This window comes from Salvelinus sp. IW2-2015, linkage group LG26, assembly GCF_002910315.2.
Source record: "Salvelinus sp. IW2-2015 linkage group LG26, ASM291031v2, whole genome shotgun sequence".
Lineage (NCBI taxonomy): Eukaryota > Metazoa > Chordata > Actinopteri > Salmoniformes > Salmonidae > Salvelinus > Salvelinus sp. IW2-2015.
This window is the reverse complement of record NC_036866.1, coordinates 38031488-38056202: the sequence shown is the minus strand read 5'-3', so window position 1 is coordinate 38056202 and position 24715 is coordinate 38031488. Positions and strand designations below refer to the sequence as shown.

General features: G+C 44.3%; 1 protein-coding gene across 3 annotated transcripts in view; it reads left to right on the top strand.

Annotated features, from left to right (window-relative positions):
* The window catches only part of LOC111952668 (bcl-2-like protein 13), a 38890-nt gene extending 14898 nt beyond the window's left edge, over positions 1 to 23992 (top strand). For all 3 annotated transcript variants that reach the window (XM_023971560.2, XM_023971562.2, XM_023971561.2), the window contains 5 exons: positions 1648 to 1755; positions 1848 to 2004; positions 5675 to 5747; positions 6474 to 6602; positions 20789 to 23992. In XM_023971560.2, the coding sequence (XP_023827328.1) occupies positions 1648 to 1755; positions 1848 to 2004; positions 5675 to 5747; positions 6474 to 6602; positions 20789 to 21748 (1427 nt within the window). In that variant the 3' untranslated portion in view covers positions 21749 to 23992. The remainder of the gene's footprint in view (positions 1 to 1647; positions 1756 to 1847; positions 2005 to 5674; positions 5748 to 6473; positions 6603 to 20788) is intronic.
* The last annotated feature ends 723 nt before the right edge of the window (positions 23993 to 24715 follow it).

The window sequence follows — 24715 nt, the reverse complement described above, 5'->3', positions numbered from 1 at the left end:
ATGATTTGGAAAGGCACACATCTGTCTATATTAAAAGGTCCCACAGTTGACAGTGCACGTCAAAACCATGAGGTCGAAGGAATTTTCCGTAGAGCTCCGAGACAGGATTGTGTCAAAGCACAGATCTGGGGAAGGGTACCACAGCATTTCTGCAGCTTTGAAGGTCCTCAAGAACAGTGGTCTCCATCATTCTTAAATAGAAGGGGTTTGGAACCACCAAGACTCTTCCTAGAGCTGGCTGCCCGCCCAAACTGAGCAATCGTGGGAGGTGACCAAGAACCTGATAGTCTCTCTGACAGAGCTCCAGAGTTCCTCTGTGGAGATGGGCGAACCTTCCAGAAGTACAACCATCTCTGCAGCACTCCACTGATCAGGCCTTTATGGTAGAGTGGCCAGACAGAAACCACTCCTCAGTAAAAGGCACATGACAGCCCGCTTGGAGTTTTCCAAAAGGCACCTAAAGGACTCTGACCATGAGAAACAAGATTCTCTGGTCTGATGAAACCAAGATTGAGCACTTTGGCCTGCATTCCAAGCGTCATATCTGGAGGGAACCTGCTCAGGACCTCTGATTGGGATGAAGGTTCACCTTACCAACAGGACAATGACCCTAAGCAGACAGCCCAGACAATGCAGGAGTGGCTTCGGGACAAGTCTCTGAAGTTCCTTGAGTGGCCAAGCCAGAGCCCGAATTGAACCCGATCGAACATCTCTTGAGAGACCTGAAAATAGCTGTGCAGCAACGCTCCCCATCCAACCTGACCGAGCTTGTGAGGATCTGCAGAGAATGGGAGAAACTCCCCAAATACAGGTGTACCAAGCTTGTAGCGTCATACCCAAGAAGACTCGATGCTGTAATCYCTGCCAAATGTGCTTCAACAAAGGACTGAGTGAAGGGTCTGAATACTTATGTAAATGTTTATTATTAATACATTTGCAAAAATTCAACAAAGCTGTCTTTGCTTTGTCATTATAGGGTATTGTGGGTAGATTGAGGGGGGACTAACGATTTAATAAATTTTAGAATAAGGCTAACTTGACAATGTGGAAGAAGTCAAGGGGTCTAAATACTTTCCAAATGCACTGTACATGCATACATACATGGCTGTGTGCTTGTTTTTTAAATATTTTTTTATACACCTGTAGCAATGAGTATGGCTGAATCCACTAATTTGAAGGGTTGTTCATACTTTTGTGTGTCTCTGTATTTCAGGTCTACTGGAGTGCAAGTTTCACCATATGGACTGTGGCGATAAGTTGGCACAAATATTACAATATGGCAATATACCTGAGACATGAAAAGAATAGGAGGGAAGGCATACAGGCTGTCACCAATTTACTAATGCGCAATTTGGATAATGGAAACCTCTAACCATTTAATTTTTATTAGACGCTAGATTTTTGCTGAAGTGTTTAAAAAAAAAAAAAAGATGTATATATTTTTTATTTCTGACGTCCAGCTGTTTTTCCGTTCAGTGGAAACATACTGTAGCAGGCAATTGTCTCGTCTGTTTTCCATGACAACTTTCTAAGTGTCGACCAAAAAACATCACTGGAAAAGTGGAAACATAGATAATGATGTCATTGATTGTAAATATGTCACATGTGACTGTTAGCTGAGTATCAGGGTGTTGTGTTCCCTTCCAGGAGATGACCAGTATGCTGTGGACAGAGAGATGGAGAGAGAGCGGAACAGAGTGATGAAAGGACAGATAGAGGAAGAGCTGAGGCAACTGGAACACGAGATCTCAGCCTGTAAGAGGATGTGCGCGCGCACACAGCACAGATATTGTATGCCCTCACAACACAGACGTCTGTTAAAGAAATGATTGGGTGTGTGTTTGCAGCCTTCTCCAGTACAGGCTTCGACTGCCACATGTCTCCAGTGTTCAGCCCTGCCAACCCAGAGAGCTCCATCGAGGACTGCCTTGCTGCTCTGGGCGACCGGGTGACCAGAGACCTGGACACACACCTGGCCTCCGCTGTACACACACTCCTCAGTGCGTGAGTGTCTGTTCTGCAGTATACACCAATAACAATCTATGAATGGACAAAACCATCGATCACGTGGCACCATTCATTTCAATGTGAATACTCGATAGAGCATTTGAAGCCAAGGAGGTTGGTTAAGATGGCGTCTCATGTAGGCAATTTATGTAGGCATAACACGCGCAGTTTGAGCTATTCCAGGAAGTGACGTTGCAGGCTAGCACAGTGTTACCCCTTTCATTGAGTATCAGGGTACTTTTTTATTTATTTAACCAAAAGGCCTCCTGCGGGAATATAAAATAAATCAGCCAAAAAAGAAACGTCCTCTCACTGTCAACTGCATTTATTTTCAGCAAACTTYACATGTGTAAATATTTGTATGAACATAGCAAGATTCAACAACTGAGACATAAACTGAACAAGTTCCACAGACATGTGACTTACAGAAATTGAATAATGTGTCCCTGAACAAAGGGGGTGGGGGGTTAAAATAAAAATAACAGTCAGTATCTGGTGTGGCCACCAGCTGCATTAGGTACTGCAGTTCATCTCCTCATGGACTGCTGTGAGATGTTACTCCACTCTTCCACCAAGGCACCTACAAGTTCCCGGACATTTCTGGGGGGAATGGCCCTAGCCCTCACCCTCCGATCCAACAGGTCCCAGACGTGCTCAATGGGATTGAGATSCGGGCTCTTCGCTGGCCATGGCAGAACACTGACAATCATGTCTTGCGGGAAATCACGCACAGAACGAGCAGTATAGGTGGAGCTCTGTCATGTTGGAGGGTCATGTCAGGATGAGCCTGCAGGAAGGGTACCACATGAGGGAGGAGGATGTCTTCCCTGTAACGCACAGCGTTGAGATTGCCTGCAATGACAACCGCCCGGACCATGACGGACCCACCACCTCCAAATCGATCCTGCTCCAGAGTACAGGCCTCGCTGTAACGCTCATTCCTTCGACGATAAACGCAAATCCGACCATCACCCCTGGTGGGACAAAACCATGACTCGTCAGTGAAGAGCACTTTTTGCCAGTTCGGTCTGGTCCAGCGACGGTGGGTTTGTGCCCATAGGCGACGTTGCCGGTGATGTCTGGTGAGGACCTGCCTTACAACAGCGCCAAGCAGTCTGAGCACTGAAGGAGGGATTGTGCGTTCCTGGTGTTGTTGCCGTCCGCAGGTGTGATGTTCGGATGTACCGATCCTGTGCAGGTGTTGTTACARGTGGTCTGTCACTGCGAGGACGATCAGCTGTCCGTCCTGTAGCGCTGTCTTGGGCGTCTCACAGTACGGACATTGCAACATGTCACATCCGCAGTCCTCATGCCTTCTTGCAGCATGCCTAAGGCACGTTCACGCAGACGAGCAGGGACCCTGTGCATCTTTCTTTTGGTGTGTTCAGAGTCAGTAGAAAGGCCTCTTTAGGCCTAAGTTTTCACAACTGTGACCTTAATTGCCTACCGTCTGTAAGCTGTTAGTGTCTTAACGAACGTTTATATATATATATATATATATACATACATACACACACATAACAAAAAAAGAAATTTTTCAGGACCCTGTCTTTCAAAGACAATCCAAATAACTCCCAAAACGGTCGTTAAGACACTAACAGCTTACAGACGTGCTCAATAGGATTGAGATCCGGGCTCCATTGGAGACTTCCACAAGTCTGGTTCATCCTTGGGAGCAATTTCCAAACGCCTGAAGGTACCACGCTCATCTGTACAAACAATAGTACACAAGTATGAACACCATGGGACCACGCAGCCGTCATACCGCTCAGGAAGGAGACGCATTTAGTCTCCTAGAGATGAACGTACTTTGGTGCGAAAAGTGCAAATCAATCCCAGAACAACAGCAAAGGACCTTGTGAAGATGCTGGAGGAAACAGGTACAAAAGTATCTATATCCACAGTAAAACGAGTCCTATATCGACATAACCTGAAAGGCCGCTCAGCAAGGAAGAAGCCACTGCTCCAAAACGGCCATAAAAAAGCCAGACTACGGTTTGCAACTGCACGTGGGGACAAAGACTTCCAAAGTTGTGTCAAAATGGCTTAAGGACAACAAAGTCAAGGTATTGGAGTGACCATCACAAAGCCCTGACCTCAATCCTATAGAAAATGTGTGGGCAGAACTGAAAAAGCGTGTGTGAGCAAGGAGGCCTACAAACCTGACTCAGTTACACCAGCTCTGTCAGGAGGAATGAGCCAAAATTCAACAAACTTCTTGTGGAAGGCTACCCAAAACGTTTGACCCAAGTTAAACAATTTAAAGGCAATGCTACCAAGTACTAATTGAGTGTATGTAAACTTCTGACCCACTGGGGATGTGATGAAATAAATAAAAGCTGAAATCATTCTCTCTCCTATTATTCTGACATTTCACATTCTTAAAATAAAGTGGTGATCCTAACTGACCTAAGACAGGGAATTGTTACTAGGATTAAATGACAGGAATTGTGAAAAACTGAGTTTAAATGTATTTGACTAAGGTGTATGTAAACTTCTGACTTCAACTGTATAAAGACATGGAGCTAGCTGTTGTACTACTAAATTATCATAACTTACTCTGTGTGCGACTTTAAAATAGACGGTTCAAGGACATACATCTGGTGTAAGAGAAGCAATTATTGGTACCAGGATGCTTTTTATTGTTTTATCCATGAAGACTGCCATCTTCCCATTTACTATAATGGGGATCCTGTTTTATGAAAACAATGCCTGCAGTATTGGAGTCTGCCTTGACCTTTGTGGCTTCAATGAGAGGGGTACACCAGGGGAGAACTGACATCTAGCCTAACATTCTCTCATTGTGTGTGCATGCAGCATGAGTAGCCAGTTGTAGAGTTCACTGTTCACCCTTTTTAAAAGAACAGATTTAGTAAACTGTGTATTGCTGTTTTCCCTACGTTGTTGAAACCTATTAGTTTGGTAGTTGACCATTTTGGTTGGGAAAAGACATGCGTGTCAGTGCCTTCAAGAGTACTTGAATACAGACAGCACATCAGTGCCTGGGTAGCCTCATCAGCATAAATATGCATGCGTCTCTGGCTCACCTGTACTGTAGGCCTAAAGTCAAGGTGGAGTTGATGGTGKCTTTCAATACTGTCTTAGGGAAAGTGTTCCTGTCTAGCAAGTTCAGAACAGCACATGGACCTTTTGTGAAAGGTTGTATTGCATGACTACTTCAGTTTTTTTATTGTGCTTTTAATGATAGAATGTATTTTTTATAAATAAATTATTAACCTTTTTTAACTAGGCAAGTCAGTTAAGAACAAATTCCTATTTACAATGACTGTCTACCCCAGCCAAATTGTGCGCCGCCCTATGGGACTCCCAATCACWGCTTGATGTGAGAGCCTGGATTCGAACCAGGGACTCTAGTGACGCCTGTTGCACTGAGATGCAGTGCCTTACACCACTGCTCCACTCGGGAGCCCTCTTCTAAGGAACACTCAATATAGGTTTAATTAATGACACCAAACTAGCATATAGGCTTCCGTTTAATTTTCTCAAGTTACAGAAATGTAAGGACATTACTCATATCACAGGCTAGGAATGTGTGTGTTTCTAAATGATCTTAATCATATTTATAAACCATCTTTCTGTGACGCATGCATTTCTCAAGTTACTTTCAAGGTCATTGACGAATGATCACTGTGTGTTCGTTTGGCAGGCCTTTGGACTACGAGCGTTTCAGAGAAGCAGCACAAGACGTCTCCTGCCACACGCAGAGCGGCTGGACCAAGGTGAGGGATCTCTACTGTGCACCTGCTGTTACTGCCTGACAACCTATTAGGCCTAGTTCAGAAACAACCTAGAAGCTCTTTCCCTAGCTCTTAGGACTATGGTGTTTGCAGATCCTAAGGAATATGATTAGGGCTGTGACGATCATGGAACTTGGAATGACGGTTATTTGTCAGCCAATTGACCACGGTCACCGTTTTATTGTTTTGAATAGCAAAAAAGACACACAAAGGCAACCGACGACTGGTTTGCTACAACACCTTGCTGAAACGAGCAACAAAGTTTAATCACGTAAGAGTCCATGTTATCACAAACGGACCTCATCTATATGTCCCGCCTTCAGTCAGCTGTTTAATTCACAACACAAAATTCTAAAACTAGCTACTTTTATCTCGTCTCTCCTTATCTGTTGTTAGATGTAAGCCAAACTACTTTGCTGCTTTTGGGTAAAGTTTGTCGACTTGAATATGATGTTGATTAATAACATTGGATTATTTTATTTTTACTGTTATGAAAGATATTTTTTTTCATGACTATCTTCATTCATTATCGTCGGTTACATGATGATACAATTACCGTGCCAGCCGTAAATCTGATGTGTGGTGGAAGCTCCCCTTAGCCTTTTTGAAAGTCCTGGTGGAACCATCATCATTTTGATTTGACCCATCCTGGTTCCTTTTGGGTAGTGTCTTGAACTGGGCCTGACACTCTGCACTCACTGTCCCCAGGTGCTGGTGCCTTTAGTGCTGCTGCAGGCCCTACAGGGAGAAGGACAGATCCTGGCCACCCTGCTTCCTCTGGGGGTCAATTTCCTGGAGGAGGCTGAGGCAGACTACATCATCCGGCAGGGAGGATGGGTGAGTGGACACTGGACAAGGGGAGGGATGGGACGGCGAACAAGCCAAGAATGAACCACTTATTKATATCTTATGCAAAGTTCAAGCAGATTAATGTTTCAGCCTTGACCTGTTGGCTGCTGTTTCTTTTCACAACACACTATAGCCWGAGGAGGGCGCCAGAGATCCACTGTACATGTTTGGCTATAAGGGCATTTAGTCATTGTTGAGAGACTGGCTATAAGGGRATTTCAGAGAAAGAACGAGAGGGAYAGAGACAAGTCTTTAGTTTACCTTTCACTCACTTAGCTAATGCAGCTAATTTAGCCTACTCAACAACTTGACTCCGAGTGTGATGTTATTTATGTTAGCTAGCAMGCTAAGGCTATCCAACACTGCAACTCTTCCAAGTCAAGGTAAGCTTTTGTGTTTTATTAATTTATTGCCACCAGGGCCTGCTGGTGTAACCTATTAAAGTGCTTACTGTACTGTGTGATTGTGGGTTTATTAATGTGTTAGTTCTAGTTTGTTGACTAACGTTAATATGGTGACAACGTAGGCTGTTTTGCGTTTATGGTATGACGGTTTGGCTTGGAGAGGTTTTTGCACCTGGTCACAGACAGCTGTTGTGATGTCCACAGGCGAAGGGAAAAGGTGAGAGGAGGAGAGTGCATATAAGGAATTATACAATGAGCAAAGTGATGACGCTGTATGTGGCTGCTATGAAAGTGAACTGTGTGATCAGGGGTGTATTCATTCCACTGATTCTGTCGCCAAACATTTATTAAACGGAAGCACACGGAACTAAACTGGGAGGGACCTAAGTGAATTTGTCCAAAATAAACTCTTSTTTTAGTTGCAGAATGGAACATTTTGAAACTGTTTGGACTAATGATTACACRCCAGATCAGCTAGATGCAGGCAAGAGTGTGCAAGTCAGTATTGAATTTGTCACACTCTGTCAACCTTGATTATTCCAATTTGTCTCAATCTGTGCACCTATGTTATAAACGTTCATTTGTYGGGTAGTTTGTAGCAACCTCCATGATGGGTATAGGGCAAATGTGAGTATCATGTAGAAGCCTAAACCTATCCATGTTACATTGAACTGGGTGAATGGAATATAAATGAGCCATCCAATGTGCTCTAATGAAAATAATGCCATGCTCATAAAGACAAATCGTCCTCCGTAATCTTAAACGGCACCATGTAGAAGAAGTGGTTCTGCTGTCAATACAGATACTGTGTAGCCTATTCATTACAGTAACAAGCCCTAGGGAAAAGAAAAAAACACAGCTGTCCTTGTCTTGTGGCGAGAATAAGAATTGCTGTGGGGCAGTAAAGGGATAACATACCATGACCATCTCTGATGCATCCTTCCTGACTCACTTCTGCTAATACTAACTTTGCCACACTCCCACTGCTATGTCAGGGATGGTCCATAGGCTAGAGCTGGGACTGCAGGGGGAGGGAGAGAGTGGAGTAGAGGGGGTGGGTATGACACGCCAGTGGGAACTCCTCCTGTGGTGTGAASTTAAAGCTCCGTTACTGTCATTCTGTCACAGCGGTTGGTGTGTGGCTCCACTTCGCTACAACTGGGTCCCCCTTCTTTCTCTCCACTCCTCCCTCCCTTTGTCTCTCGCTCTCTTTTTTGGGGGGGACTCTTTCTGGGCTTCTGACCCTGCTCAGGGAAGCACTTACTCTATAGTTGCTGGGTGAGCCGGGTCACAGTCAGGTAGGTCATTCATCTTGTGTTTTTTGGTGGTGCGTGTTTGTGTAGAGGACTGTGGGAGTACATTGATCGTGGTTAGTAAGAGACGGTTGGTAGCGGTTGGGGGGTGGGTGATTGAAGAACTCTGGACCGTAGGGAAGGGCTCGCGTCTCCGAATCTGGTTTTAGCTCGTTTGCCCGTGATGTGAAGTGTGTGGATATCTGAGTTGACAGTTTGAACACAGTGCCTAGAACACAATCATCCCTAAGGTTCTCTATGACGGAGCATTTAGAATAGAACAGAATGCACCGAATTTTCCCTCCATCTATCTTGCAACTTTTACAAACGAGGAATTCCCGAACTGCCTCCTGGGTTTATCGCTTATTGAGCGATTTTGATTGGTTGTAGTTATCACTGTAAATCTGATGGGTGGCAGATTGATTTAGATGACGGGTACGTCGTGCCATCCTCGTGACCGTGGTCCCTCCTATGTTTGGTGGCTCTGACGATGACCATGCCTTTTTGTTTAATTACATTAGGAAACAAAAAGGATTATGACCCCAATGTCGTGTTCACTTCATTGGACAACAAGACCAGCATCTCATAAATCCGACCCGGCCATGGGAGGGAGGGGGGATGATGAGTAAGCAAGGGGAATGCAATACACTAGAGAGACATTTTGAATAAGGACTGCTTCTGATTCAAAATGGACTAGCATGGCTATGACTGCATTTGAACCTGTTCACTATGAAGGGTTTAGGTCTGTGACATACTGGAACTGTGTGAGAGCCTAAAACCCTATGTAGCTAATCTAAGAGTGAGGGGTGTGTGTGTGTGTATTAAACTTGGCTGGTGCAAAGGTCATTATCTGAACTTTGCCCTTGAACACCCCTACACACCCGTCCCTCTATTTCTAGCCCTGTTCTTCAGACAGCGCTGACTGCTGTGCTTAAGCACGACAGTGAAAACTGCTGCGGGTGTGTGTTCTGACAGGGACCTTCAGCCATGTTGTATTACAGACCTTGTCATGGGTGATGCAACTGCTGTTGCTAGGAAGTCTCTGACACCTTGTCTAAGGTCATCTGGGCGAGGAAGGCTAAAATGTTCAGAAAATGAATGCAGTAATAAAGTTTCATGTTGGTGTGTCTCTCAGAAACTGCTTGTGACAGGTGTGCTTACGTTGTGCTCTCAAATTGAGCTTGACACCTCCGTTGCAGCGCACAATAGTAAAGTTACTTGCCAAAAGGCCACAAACTTTGCAGCTTAGTCAGGCAAATGCCCAAATACTTTCACATATACTGAATTTTGGTTGCCTTATAAACACACGGGCACAAATCATATTTTTTGGGGGGGTGCTGCTGGATGTTTTCTGGTCTGTCAGGCTGCACAGCCCTCCGCCAGGTTACGTAAGAGATGTCTCTGCTGCTGGGGTGAAATGCTGAGTYCATCTCTTTGTTTTGGTGTGTCTGGCTCTGCTGAGGAAATAAATCACCAGAGCCAGACTGGCATACTTATAGTTCTAGCCTCCCAGAGCAGTGCTACCTCTCAACTGCTAACAGCTGAACCCAGGTCAGATCCCCACTGTAGGATGGTCAGTTTTATTCGCTTCATACTGTTGGTCAGGGCATCTATGCTAATGGCTGAACCCAGGTRAGTGTCTACTGCTGCTGCCTGATGCAACCTGCGTCACACACACTGACACAGTGAGAGCAACGCAACCTTTTGTGCTGGAAGCCTTCTGGACGCCTGGTCCCAAGGTCCTCTGTCTGATGCTCCAAGGTCAAGCACAGTCCCGCTATCTGGCTGTTACCAGACTCTCTTGTTGAAACCCTTCTCATAAATGAGGGCAAARGGGTCATTTTTAGTGCGGTGTTAATTTGTAGAAGACGTGTAGTCATTCATCCATGTGGCTGTTCCCATCAGGCCAGCTGCTTCACATTAACCCTCCTGGATAAACCTGGTTATAGGCCTACACCCAGCTGCAGCCAATCTAACAAGAAAGGAGGCCATGCCTCTTGGGGGCCACTGGATCCTTGTATAATTATTTTTGAATGAAAGCTACTTRCTAAAAGGGTACATGATGTCTTACTCGTTTGACACGGTAGGTTAGAATAGCTTTGTTGCTCTTTAGTGTTAGTGGATTAATTGGATGAGGGAGGAGTGATGGGATTAGGCTCAGTAATAATGGGGGAATCCTGACTGGGGGATGTTTTTATGTCACTGACAAAGCTCTTGTGCGACTATATTGAATGGCCATTATGTTACTGTGTCCAGTGGCCCCTCCTGGGAGTCAATCCCCTTTGATGGCACTTCATAGCAGTACACGACACTAAATGAGAGGTATTGTTAGGATGGGGCCCTCGGGCTGAAACCGACTCATTACTATGGGATTAGAGTTTCTGAGAAACAAAATCGTATCTGAGTATACTGGAAGGTTAGACAGCTCTGGGCTGGCTGGCTGAGCATGGAGCCTGATGTCAGCATGAATCCCTCAATGTCTGACTACCAGGAACTCCTCTTATGTTACGTAAGCGGTCTTTGGGCAGCAGGTAGCCTAGTGGTTAGAGCGTTGGACTAGTAACTGAAGGTTGCTAGATCGAATCCCTAAGCTGACAAGGTAAAAATCTCATTCTGCCCCTGAACAAGGCCGTCATTGTAAATAAGAATTTGTTCTTAACTGACTTGCCTAGTTTAAATAAAAATGAAATGTACATTATCAGAACACCCAGACCAGTGTCCATGAACATAATTGCAAATCTGTACACACCAATGCATACATGTAGGCTAAGCATTAAAGGGCCAATGTGGCTGTTTTTTTTTTATCTCTATCAGATCATTTCTGATTTCTTAAGTACCTTACTAGCTAGGTTTCCATCCAATTGGTGACAGATTTTCATGCAAATCTGCATAYAAATGTGAATTTTCCCACCAGAGATGTTTCCATCAAATTGACTTGTTGCAGATTAAAGGCTGTGCGTGACGAGGTAGTACACATACAAATAKAATTTTGCAGTTAAATTATACTGAATAAAAAGTACAAGTTAAATGTGTTTCCATCGCATTTTCAACTCTACTGATGGTTTTCTCACCAAAAAATGTTTCGTTATATAGCGAGTGTGCCCACTCTGGTACTGTATCCGTGCTCTGTTGGCGCYAGCGCGTTTTATAGCCTACATGATGAGATTATTATGGACCGAGGAGAAATTATTTTTATTTGTCAAACGGCAGCCAAGCGTCGTTGATCATGTCACCAGAATGAGACCCTCAATATTTATTGGAAAGGAGCATCAACATCACATTGCACTGTCACCACTTTGTGAATTTCATCCGTAGGCCAAAACTGCATGCTTTCCCGACGAACGAGTCGTAGTGGGAGGACCACACATGTCAACGCGTGATTCTAAATTGACTTTGATATGATGGTTATATCAATATTTGCGCATAAAAGCCTTTCCACCGTTCCTCGCACAATTCATTTTACTAACACAAAAAGGTCCCACCTTGTCTAGCGTCTTTTGTTGACATTTGGAGAGTTCACTGAAAAATMTACTGTTTCCATCAGGCCTGTCATGACATTTTTAATTCGACATGTACTTTACTTACATAAAAAGGATGGATGGGGAAACCTGGTTGTGATTTGTTTCCAATTTTAAAATGGTCAAAGAAATAAAAATTGCTTCTTTAACGAAGGACAATTTCTCAAGCAAGACATTTGTTAGGACTGTCTGGGATTGGTCTGAGTATGGAGGAAGAAAATAGCTGCTATTAGCAAAGAGGTTTGTAACTCTTTCTTATTGGTTTATTAACTAATTTACCACCTACTGATATCACCAGGCAGGCCAAAACTCCATCCCACCGGAATTTCAGGRAGTCTTTTCAAACGAGTCTTGCACTTAAAGGGCATTATTATTTTCACAGTATTATTCAAACCCCAGTGTGGACTTGTACAAAACTTTAGGAACATGGCCTCCCGGGTGGCGCAGTGGTCTAGGGCAGTGCCACCAGAGTCTCTGGGTGGCACTCGGAGCCAGGCTCTGTCGCAGCCGGCCGCGACCGGGAGGTCCGTGGGGCGACGCACAATTGGCATAGCGTCGTCCGGGTTAGGGAGGGTTTGGCCGGTAGGGATATCCTTGTCTCATCGCGCTCCAGCGACTCCTGTGGCGGGCCGGGCGCAGTGCGTGCTAACCAAGGGGGCCAGGTGCACGGTGTTTCCTCCGACACATTGGTGCGGCTGGCTTCCGGGTTGGAGGCGCGCTGTGTTAAGAAGCAGTGCGGCTTGGTTGGGTTGTGCTTCGGAGGACGCATGGCTTTCGACCTTCGTCTCTCCCGAGCCCGTACGGGAGTTGTAGCGATGAGACAAGATAGTAATTACTAGCGATTGGATACCACAAAAATTGGGGAGAAAAGGGGGTAAATGTTTTAAAATAAAATTTWAAAAAACTTTGGGAACACCGGATCTTTCCATGGCAGACTGATCAGGTGAAAGCCAGGGGCGTAACTTTCACTGGGGACGGGGGGACATGTCTCCCCCCACATTATGAAATTGCATTTTTGCCCCCAGMTTTATCATTGGATTGTGACACAAATGAGGCAACGGTGTGCTTTAGGAACATGCAGACGCCTCCGAGCGGTATGGTAGTAGGTGCCAGGTACACCGGTTTGAGTGTGTCAAGAACTGCAATGCTGCTGGATTTTTCGCTCTCAACAGTTTCCTGTGTATCAAGAATGGTCCACCACCCAAAGGATATCCAGCCAACTTGACACAACTGTGGGAAGCATTGGCATCAACATGGGACAGCATCCCTGTGGATTCTTTCAACACCTTGTAGAGTCCATGCCCCGACGATTTGAGGCTGTCCAGAGGGCAACTCAATATTAGGAAGGTGTTCTTCATGTTTTGTACACTCAAGAGAGGGGGGGGGGGGGTGTATAACAAGGGACAGTTATGTTTGAATGCACTGGGCCTTTAACATTGGATAAGACACCAAAAACCAATGATCCTTTCACAATATATTTTGGAGCAAAGAATGAGTGAAATTAAGTCAGCCAGTCTGTAACATGACTTAAGTTCCCAGTTCTAATATTTGTGTTGGCAAAGAGCTGTGGCATGTTTGGGTGACAGGTAGCAAGTCACATGTGACTGAGACCCTGCTGGGACAAACTACCAGCTCTCATTTCAAGTGATGCAGGCTTCCAAGTCTTGACTAGAAGGATCTCATACTGTATGTTAGATGTGGCTGTACATGTGATACTAGTGTGGGGATGAAATGTTGCCCTTCACTGGTGATAAACATTATTTTTTTTACATCAGAGCCTAGTATAGTAGCAGGTAGTCTAGCAGTAAAGAGCGTTGGGCCAGTAACCGAAAGGTCTCTGGTTCGAATCCCCACGCTAACTAGGTGAAAAATCTGTCTGTGCCCTTGATCAAGGCACTTATCCCTAATTGCTCCTGTAAGGCACTTATCCCTAATTGCTCCTGTAAGTCACTCTGGATAAGAGCGTCTGCTAAATGACTAAAATGTAGATGTATAGCCTATGTAATCACTAACCACTCACAACCTCACTGTACCTTGACCGTTAAGGTTGTGGTAACTGTTCATAGGTGCAGTGGAGCGTAGTGTCAACCTTGAGATAAGTTTAACTGTGTGTGTGTGTGTGTGTGGCGGTATCACTTCCCTCATTGTTTGTACACAGCATTGTTGAGTGGTACATAGTGCCTTCAAAGTATTCACACCTCTTGACTTTTTCCACATTTTGTGTTACAGCCTGAATTTGAAATGTTATTAAATTCAGATTGTCACTACACACAATACCCCTTAATGTCAAAGTGGAATTACGTTAATAAAAAATGAAAAGCTGAAATGGCCTGAGATATATAAAAAAATATATATATATATTTAACATTTATTTAATTTGGCAAGTCAGTTAAGAACAAATTCTTATTTACAATGACAGCCAAACCCGGATGACGTTGGGCCAATTGTGCGCCGCCRGAGTCATTTAAGTATTCAACCCTTTTGTTATAGCAAGCCTAAATAACTTCAGGAGTCAATTTTAATAAGTTGCATGGACTAACCTGGTGTGCAATAATGGTGTTTAACATGATTTTTGAATGACTACCTTATCTCTGTACCCCACACATACAATTATCTGTGATGTCCCTCAGACGAGSAGTGAATTTTAAACACCAATTCAACAACCGACCAAGGAAGTATTCCAATGCCTTGCAAAGGGCACCTATTGGTAGATTGGTAGAAAATAAAAACAGCAGACTTTGAATATCCCTTTYAGCATGGTGAAGTTATTAATTACACTTTGTATGGGTTATCAATACACCCAGTCACTACAAAGATACAGGCGTCCTTACTAACTCAGTTGCTGGCGAGGAAGGAAACTGCTCAGGGATTTCACCATYAGGCCAATGGTGACTTTAAAACAGTTTTAATGGCTGAGATAGTATTGTGGAGTAACTACAATGTTGTTGATCRTCCCCTCAGTTTTCTAACTTAAATGGAGTGAAAAGAAGGATGCCTGTACAGAATAACAAATATTCCAAAACATGCATCCTGTTTGCAATAAGGCACCACTAAAGTAATATTTCAAAACATTCTGCAAATGTAACTTTTTGTCCTGAATACAAAGCATTGTTTGGGGCAAATCCAACGCAGCACATCACTGAATACCTCTCAAATCAAAATCAAATGACTAATTTGAAAAATATTTTCATATTTTCCAGCATGGTGGTGGCTGCATGATGTTATGGGCATGTTTGTCATCGGCAAGGACAAGGGAGTTGTATTAGAATTAAAAGGAATAGAGCTAAGCACAGTCCTAGAGGAKAATCTGGTTGTATGCTTTCCAACACACTGGGCGACATCCACCTTTTCAGCAGGACAATAACCTAAAACGCAAAGCCAAATTATACTGTGGAGATACTTACCAAGACAACATTGAATGTTCTTGAGTGGCCTGGTTACAGTTTTGGCTTAAATGTATGGCAAGACTTGAAAATGGCTGCCTGCTAAACAACCAACTTGACAGAACTTGAATCATTTTAGAAAGGATAATGTGCAAATATTGTACAATCCAGGTGTGTAAAGCTCCTATACTTACCCAGAAAGACTCACAGCTGTAATTGCTGCCAAAGGTGATTCTAACATGTATTGACACAGGGGATTGAATAGTTATCTAGTCAAAATATTTATTAGTGTTTTGATTTTTCCATTAATAAACAAAGTATTTTGTGTAGATCGTCGACAAAAATAAATACTGTGAAATAAGTCAAGGAGTATGAATACTTTTCTGAAGTTACTGTAGTTTGGGAAGAGCTGTTCTGTGTGGGGCTGTCTGACTTCCTCTCAGGGGAACAGTGTGTGTAGTAGGTGTTTGTCTTTCTGTCTGTGTGTCGTCGCGAGGATGGAGAGTTTAACACGCCTGACAACCGATCACAACACCTCAAAAGTCTCTGTTGTACAACAGCGACTGTCTTTGTATCAACGTGGTGTGTGAAGTTATTGGAAGGTACTGAAGAATATKGGTGTTTTCATATCACCTTTATTTAACCTGGTAGGCTAGTCTAGAACAAGTTCTCATTTACAACTGCGACCTGGCCCAGATAAAGCAAAGCAGTGTGACCGAAACAACAACACAGTTACACATGGAATAAACAAACGTGCAGTCAATAGCACAATAGAAAAGTCTATATACAGTGTGTGRAAAGGAAGTAAGATTAGGGAGGTAAGGCAATAAATAGGCCGTAGTGGCGAAATAATTACAATTTRGCAAATAAACACGAGTGATAGATGTGCAGAAGATGAATGTGCAAGTAGAGATACTGGGGTGCAAAGGAGCAAAAKAAATATATATAAGGGATGAGCTAGTTGGATGGGCTATTTACAGATGGGCCAAAATATCTAGATTTTATTTCACTTATATCTGCTTATGCTGTGTCCTAGAAAATCTGATTTTCACTTTTGGTAATGTTTTTTTTTTTAGCTACTGAATAATTGGTTGTCTACTTAGCCTGCTGATGGGGAGAGCTTTACCATATGCTCTTTTGAGAACATAGAAAACAACTTGTTTTTCTGGCTTTAGTAACTGGGTGAAGGTCTACTGCAGATTTATTTAATATGCCTAAAGACCCAACGGTTGTTACTCCCAGATGGAGACCTATTCATGTCCCTCACACAACATGGCTGCCCTTCTTTATCCAACGATTTAAACCTCTGCCCAGAGGACGGTTTAAATTTTTTTTTGTCAACCACTCTTCCACACGCAAATCCGCTTACACCCAGAGAGTGCATGCTAGGAAGGGTTGGTGTTTAGTTTTAATCCCCTGCCTGGCTTCCCGGGATGCAGCCTGGCCTCTGAGAGAATGTCCTTGTAAGGAGAATAACCTTCAGTCAGGGCATAAGCCCGTAACTCAAACACCTGTATTTTACATAGATACAATATGGGTCCCATTTTAGTTAGGAAAATGTTCTGTGAGTCCGATGCAAATAAGTAGTCATTTGCAAGCCTGTTTGAATAGAAGATAAATGTACCAGAGCCGTTATTTAGCCTACCTGAATGGACCGTAACAGTTTAACCTTATCTTTTCATGGGGGAGATGTGGATTGGGCTGACTCAGTCAGTGCTGTCAGATCCATCCTGTCAGGTCCATGGCACCCTGCTACCCCTACTGTGCTCTGTGGGAATTCAGTCTGAGCTCTGAGGCAGCCATTTTCACACTGTCTGACACGCGATGCAGCCACCTTAAGTGCTGATGTTCAAGCTTCCTACACAAAGATATCCCTTTTTATTAAATGTGCCTAAATAGCCTCCTACCAACTTACCTACCTGGGCAAATATTGACATCTAAAAACACAGTGCATTCGGAAAGTAATCAGAACCCTTGATTTCCCCCTCCCCCCTACAATTTGTTACGTTACAGCTTATTCTAAAATGAATTAAATAGTTTTTTCCCCTCATCTACACACAATACCCCATAATGACACAGCATTATGGGGTATTGCAAAAATTATTTAAATAACTGAAATAACATTCACATAAGTATTCAGACCCTTTACTCAGTACTTTGTTGAAGCACCATTGGCAGCGATTTAAAGCCCCAAGTCTTCTTGGGTATGACGCTACAAGCTTGACACACATATATTTGGGGAGTTTCTTGCATTCTCTGCAAATCGGATGGGGAGCGTAGCTGCACAGCTATTTTCAGGTCTCTGCAGAGATGTTTGATTGGGTTCAGGTCCGGGCTCTGGCTGGGCCACTCAAGGACATTCAGAGACCTGTCCCGAAGCCACTCCTGCGTTGTCTTGGCTGTGTGCTTAGGGTCGTTGTCCTGTTGGAAGGTGAACCTTCGCCCCAGGCGGAGTTCCTGAGCGGTCTGGAGCAGGTTTTCATCAAGGATCTCTGTACTTTGCTCCGTTCATCTTTCCCTCGATCCTGACTATTCTCCCAGTCGCTGCCTCTGAAAATTCTCCCCACAGCATGATCCTGCCACCACCATGCTTCACCGTTTCGTCCAGACGTGATGCTTGCCATTCAGGTTAAGAGTTCAATCCTGGTTTCTTCAGACCAGAGAATCTTGTTTCTCATGGTCTGAGAGTCCTTTGGGTGCCTTTTGGCAAACTCCAAGCGGGCTGTCCGTCTGGCCACTCTACCATAAAGACCTGATTGGTGGAGTGCTGCAGAGATTTGACCTTCTGGAAGGTTCTCCTATTTCCACAGAGGGACTCTGAAGCTCTGCCAGAGTGACCATCGGGTTCTTGATCACCACTCTGACCAAGGACATTCTGTCCTGATTGCTGTTTGGCTGGGTGGCCAGTTCCAGGAGTCTTGGTGGTTCCAAACTTCTTCCATTTAATGATGGAGGCCACTGTGTTCTTGGATCTTCAATGCTGCAGAAATMTTTTGGTTCGTTTCCTCAGATCTGTACCTCGGCACAATCCTGTGCCTGACATGCACTGTCAACTGTGGGACCTTGTAAAAACAGGTGTGTGCCTTTCCAAATGATGTCCAATCAATTAAATTTATCACAGGTGGACTCCAATCAAGTTGTAGAAACATCTCAAAGATGATCAATGGAAACAGGATGCACCTGAGCTCAATTTCCAGTCTCATAGCAAAGGGTCTGAATAATTATGTAAATAAGGTATGTTTTCTTTTTAATGCATTTGCAAACATTTCTAAAAACCTGTTTGCTTTGTCATTGTGTAGATTGAGGAAAATAAATAATGTAATCCATTTTAGAATAAGTCTGTAATGTAAGTCAAGGGGTCTGAATACTTTCCAAATGCACTGTATAGGCCTAAATGGAACTATTGGAGCAGTACTGTGCCTAATAGAATGCAATTTTGATTTATTTAGCTAGGCAAGTCAGTTAAGAACAAAGTCTTATTTACAACGACTGCCTAGGAACAGTGGGTTAACTGCCTTGTTCAGGGGGAGAACGACAGATTTGTACCTTGTCAGCTCGTTGATTCGATCTAGCAACCTTTCGGTTACTGGCCCAACACTAACCACTAGGCTACCTGCCGCCCCAGATTCAATCTACAGCAGGGTTCCCCATCTGACTGTCCGCGGGCCAAATGGTTTTCTGAGCTAAAAAAGAAACTGTTAAAACACCAGGAAATCGGCTCCAATTGATCTTCATTTGGGAAATCTGTTCAGGTATTCCCACGCATGATAGAGAGACACGTGATCATATACAAATGTAAGCAAGGTTTTAAATTGTTTTAGTTAAGTATTATATGTTTGGCCTCCTTGCGGTGAATTTGCGGTCTACAAATTATTTGAAATTATGTTCCGGCCCCCCGACCATCATCTCAAGAAAAAATCGTTCTGCAGCTGAATCTAGTTGAGGATCCCTGCTCTACAGCCAAAATGACTGTTAGATTAGATTTTGTCCAGGCTGCATCACATCTGGTTGTGATTGGGAGTCCCATAGGGAGTCCCATCGTCCGGGTTTGGCCGGGGTAGGCCGTCATTGTAAATAAGAAGTTGTTCTTAACTGACTTGCCTAGTTAAATTTCTGACCCGGTTGTAAGTTCCCATTCACACCACTAGTTGGAATTAACTTTGTACAGAACAATATATATATATATATATATATATATATATATATATATATATATATATATGAGTAAATATATATATTATATAGACAAGTAACTTTTTTTTACCCCCTTTTTCTCCCCAATTTCGTGGTATCCAATTATTAGTAGTTACTATCTTGTCTCATCGCTACAACTCCCGTATGGGCTCGGGAGAGACGAAGGTCGAGAGCCATGCGTCCTCTGAAACCCAAACAAGCCGCACTGCTTCTTAACACAGCGCGCATCCAACCCGGAAGCCAGCCGCACCAATGTGTCGGAAGAAACACTGTACACCTAGCGACCTGGTCAGCGTGCACTGCGGCCGGCCCGCCACAGGAGTCGCTAGTGTGCGATGAGACAAGGATATCCCTATTCTGCCAAACCCTCCCTAACCCGGACGACGCTAGGCCAATTGTGCGTCGCCCCATGAACCTCCCGGTCGCGGCCGGCTGCGACAGAGCCTGGGCTCGAACCCAGATTCTCTGCTGGCACAGCTAGCACTGCGATGCAGTGCCTTAGACCACTGCGCCACCCGGGAGGCCAACAAGTTACATTTTGACATACTGTAGACACTACTTTGATCATTTGATATTGATACCATAAGAAGAGATGCGCATACAAACAGAAGCCTGTGTCACAATAGTTTGGTTGGGAATATATACCATTGTGTTTAATTTGTTTTCAAGCTTGTGCCCATTGCCCTATACTCAGTTACTTAAGAGCAGCTATGGACCGGCAGCTCTGAGGATACCTTTTTAGAAGTCTGTCACCACTATCAGAATTATTTTATGTCCCAGTAAATAAGATGCAGCTGTTCTACATAGGTTTTACTCTAGTCGATCACTCCCATGGGCTATGGCCCTTTGTCAATGGTGTCGACTTCATCAAGACCAGGGTAGGGCCATAGAGCAACTCTAAACAAACGTTAAACCACAGAAGTCGTCATTAGATTGTGATACCCTCAGTGTTTTCCTTTAGAATGACCAGTAGGAAGTTAAGTCGAGACAAAAGMTCTGCGATAACACCGATGACGTACTGTAGCCTCAAGATGGGCTGATGTTGGGGTTTCAGGTGGTGACTGCCAGACCACATCAAAGCCTTTGTATTGCAACTCCTGTCAAATATAAGTGAAAGATGTGACATTGAACCTTACTGAGGTGTGCGTCACTTTTTTTACTGTGATATTGCTTTAAAATTAAAAAAAGGATCCGCACCTTTCTTAGCAGTGGACCAGTAGTGGCAGAGGTTTTGCCCATTTTGAAATGTCAGTCTTGTTTATTTATCCCACAAGGTCATAAGCTTATTATATCCCACCCATCAGCACTTTATTAAATGGGAACATGCAATGCTTGTTATTTTTGTTGTTCCATACTGACCACTGAACTTGCTCTCCCTCTCAGGGTACAGTGTTTAGCCTGGAGGAAGAGGAGCAGCAGGGCTTGATCATAGCCGAGGACAGCAACGACATCTATATCCTGTCTGGAGAGCAGCTTCCCACATCGCTGCTGGGCACCGGAGACAGCAGTGGGTTGGGCAGCTGGCAGACAGAAAGCTTACCTGTGTCTCTGGCAGGCCACGAGTCCTGGGCACAGGTGGACGTGATGGACCATCCCGAAGACATCAAGAGCCTGGAAAGCAACGACGGCAACCTCGCAGAGGAGCGCAGCGAGAACAACTCTTCCAACTCTGACATCGTGCACGTGGAGCGAGAGGACGCAGAGGAGGGTGAGGGCGGGGCAGAGGAGCCTGAGCTGCAGGAGATCATGCTGAGCGTGCTGGGGACGGAGAGCGAGCTGGCCGAGCTGAGGGCGGAGTTTAGGGATGACACCCCGCCTCCTGTCCCAGCAGCCCCAGAGCCTGTGGTGGGATATCTGGAGGAGCCGGTCGTCGTCGAGACCCCTGCTCCCCTGTCGGCGGTCCCGTCAGAGCCAGAACCGCGTGCCCCATCCACTGTCCCTGTGTCAGAGCCCGAACCCCCTGCACCAGCCCCTGTGGTTGAGCCTGCCCCTGTTGAGGCAGCACCCGCCAAGGTGCCCCCTACTCCCCAACCAGCAGAGCAAGTTCCAGAACCAGAGCCAGTCCCAATGCCAGTCACAGCAGCACCACCCCAGCCAGAGCCCGTTCCAGAGGAGCCCCAGCCTGAACCTCAGTCAGAGACTGTGCTGGAGCTGGCAGCAGCGCCTGTCCTGGAGGCACCCCAAGCCCCTGTGGAGACCCCTTTGGCCCCAGCTGAGGAGGCCCCAGTGCAAATGGAACCAGAGCCCAAGTTGGAGCTTCCAGTGCTGCTTTACGGGGGAGCTGCCCTGGTGGCCCTAGCTGCTGTAGTGGCCTGGGTAGTCCTGACCCACCGGAAGAGGTAGCCTAGCGGTGCTCCTGACCTGGGCCCCAGACCTCACCTCCTCCCTGGTCCCTGCCTAGCTCACTGCAGGTAACCTGGGCTGCTGTGCTGCCAACGCCAGGTGCACACACCATGGCAAAATTAACTCTTCTCTCTCTCTCTCCGTTTTTGTTTTCCCCCATTCTCATCTCTGCTCATCTGGCGTTTTGATATGTTTGTCTTCAGTTGTTCATTGCTGCCTCTATCACCTCAAACTGGAAAGGACATATTATACATTTTATCTTGGTTTCTCTGTTGTGTGTTTTCTGGGTGTGTGGTTCTGTCCTGTGCCATCTTGATGCACATGACCGATACAAGCAGGGTGTCTGTTACCCTCTCGGCTGGAGCTTTGGTACCTCTTTGTCCTCAGAGCCTAGTGGGTGTAGCTCAAGTCACAATTGCCAGTTCTGTTGCAAAAAAGTGTAGAGGAAAGGGCACCTATTCCAATAGATTTTTCTATCTGGAATGATTAGGGAAAAAGTATGTTCTGACTACCTTATGTCCTCTGAAAAACAATCCTGTCTTAAAGAGCAGTTTTAGATGAGATGAACGTGGTTATGTAGAATTTTTTATGGCAGTTAACATAAAATTAGACTCATTTTTGTTTTTAGAATTATGTATGTGATGTTGGGATATAAGATTCACTACTGGAGACCCTGACGTGCCTGTAAAATGACTATCTGCAGAGTTAAAAGGGACCAAATTCTTCATATATAGCACTTCAATGAGATTATTAATATCACACTAAAATGTGAAGTAGATATATTTATGATGATCTACTCCCCCACTATATTAATGGCTGATTGCCAGTCACTTACATTTATCATCAGTTGATGTAGTATTATTTAGTAAATTATTCGGGAGGATTTTTGGAAAATGAGGGATTCCACTTTAAGATGTGAATGGCATGCCTTGACTCAAGGGTATATATTTTCACATGAATATAATATATTATCACTGTACTTAATTTCATTCATTTAGCTAACACATATTTTGACACATGAGTCTTCTCTTTTATATAGTGTTGTAATGTATGGTCATATTGCAGTATTATAATAATTGCAATGAAATAGATTTGTTTTAATAGTGTCATAAAAAGGGACGAGCTGAGGATAAAGATTACCGCAGCTCACAGCCAGAGCAATTGCGTTTTATAACTTGCTGTCTCTTTGGTTTTGAGGGGACTGTGATCATGGGTGAATGTGTTATTCAACATTCCAGGCATGAAGATGCATCCTTGAAAATAGATGTATAGAACTGTCATTGGTCATTCAAGTTTGTGTGTGAGTGACAACGTCAACCACTCCTAAAGCCAGTTTAACCATGATGGCACCATGGTCAATACTGTTCCAGGCACTGTGTTTTGTCGACAGGGAATGGAGGGTTGGTAATGACTGCACCAAGATCCACTTTGTCTCTGTTTGGTGAATTTCATACTCATATGTTCAACTCAAAAGGTTTAAGATTGAAATAGTAAACATGGAAMATATAGTCCGTCTACTTGATTTAATGTGAGACTATATTAGAAGGAGAAATGTTTTCTTGAATCAATTTTATGCTCTCATTCCCAACTTGTGTATTTTAAGAAATAAGGCACGGGGTGGGTGGTATATGGTCTATATATCACGGCTAAGGGCTGTTCTTAGGCGCGACACAACACGTCATGCCTGGATACAGCCCTTAGCCGTGGTATATTGGCCATATACCACAAACCCCCGAGGTGCCTTATTACATTGGTAACCAGTTTATAATAGAATTGGAGAGGTAGAAAGATGTATGACAAAACGTCTGACATACCACGGCTGTCAGCCAATCAGCATTCAGGGCTCGATCCACCTAGTTTATAATGTTTTTTTTTCTTCCTCTACATGGTTTGCTGTTTGTCCCCTCTGCTGGCCCGAACTGCCCAACAAGCACTGCCTTGCCATTCCACTGTAATCCCATGGCATGCCTACCTTTCTACAGTAGAGACTTCTAAACTAAGCTTAACATCTGTGTCTGCTGGCTTCTTCCCACTACTAGCAAAGCTCCCTCCATTTCCCAAGCCTGAGTGGAAGTCTGTCCACAACTTGAAGAGTAGGAACAACACACACACATGCCAGCCCTGCCACAGACAATCAACAGAGCTAATGAAACCTCATATCTTCCTCTGTTTGTTGTGTACAATGTGAATCCAAAATAAACTGCACTGTAGGCCTCGAGTCAGGAGTAAAATAAATAAAGTATGTGTGTGTGTGTTTTAAGTTAATTATTTTTATAACTGGGCACTCTGGGAGCATGAAATGTGAGCACTTGATCCGAATGACCACGTAGTGATGGCCCTTGGTCTACAGCTAACTGGTTGTACAGCTTTGTTTTGTTCACCGGTTAGTGAATTCCCACAGCTTACTTGGTTAATATCAGTACAGTAAAGACTCACACAACTTTCACTACTACACTAACTGCACTGTTGCTTAGCCAAGTGTAGATACAACCATGTGTGTTTTGGGGTGGTAAACAACAGCAAGATGTGTGGGTGAGAAATGAAAGAATGGTTGTTGACCAGTGGAGGCTCCTCAGATGAGGAAGGGGAGGACCATCCTCAGTGAATTTCAGTAAAATAGTGAAACGTTAGTTATCCTTTTTAGATAACTATACTAAATATATTCACGTCGCCAAATAATGGATTAAAACACACTCTTTTGCAATGAATGTCTACAGCAGCCTCAACAGCACTCTGTAGGGCAGCGCTATGGTGTAGCTGGAGGACAGCTAGTTTCCTTTCTCCTCCGGGTACATTGACTTCAATATGGTTCCATAGACTAACACAGTAATTATGACAACTTCCGGAGGACGTCCTCAACCTATCAGAGTTCTTGCAGCATGAACTGACATGTCCACCCAATCAAAGTATCAGACAATGAATCTAGTACTGAAAGCATACYCTACAGCTAGCTGGCACTGTGGAGCT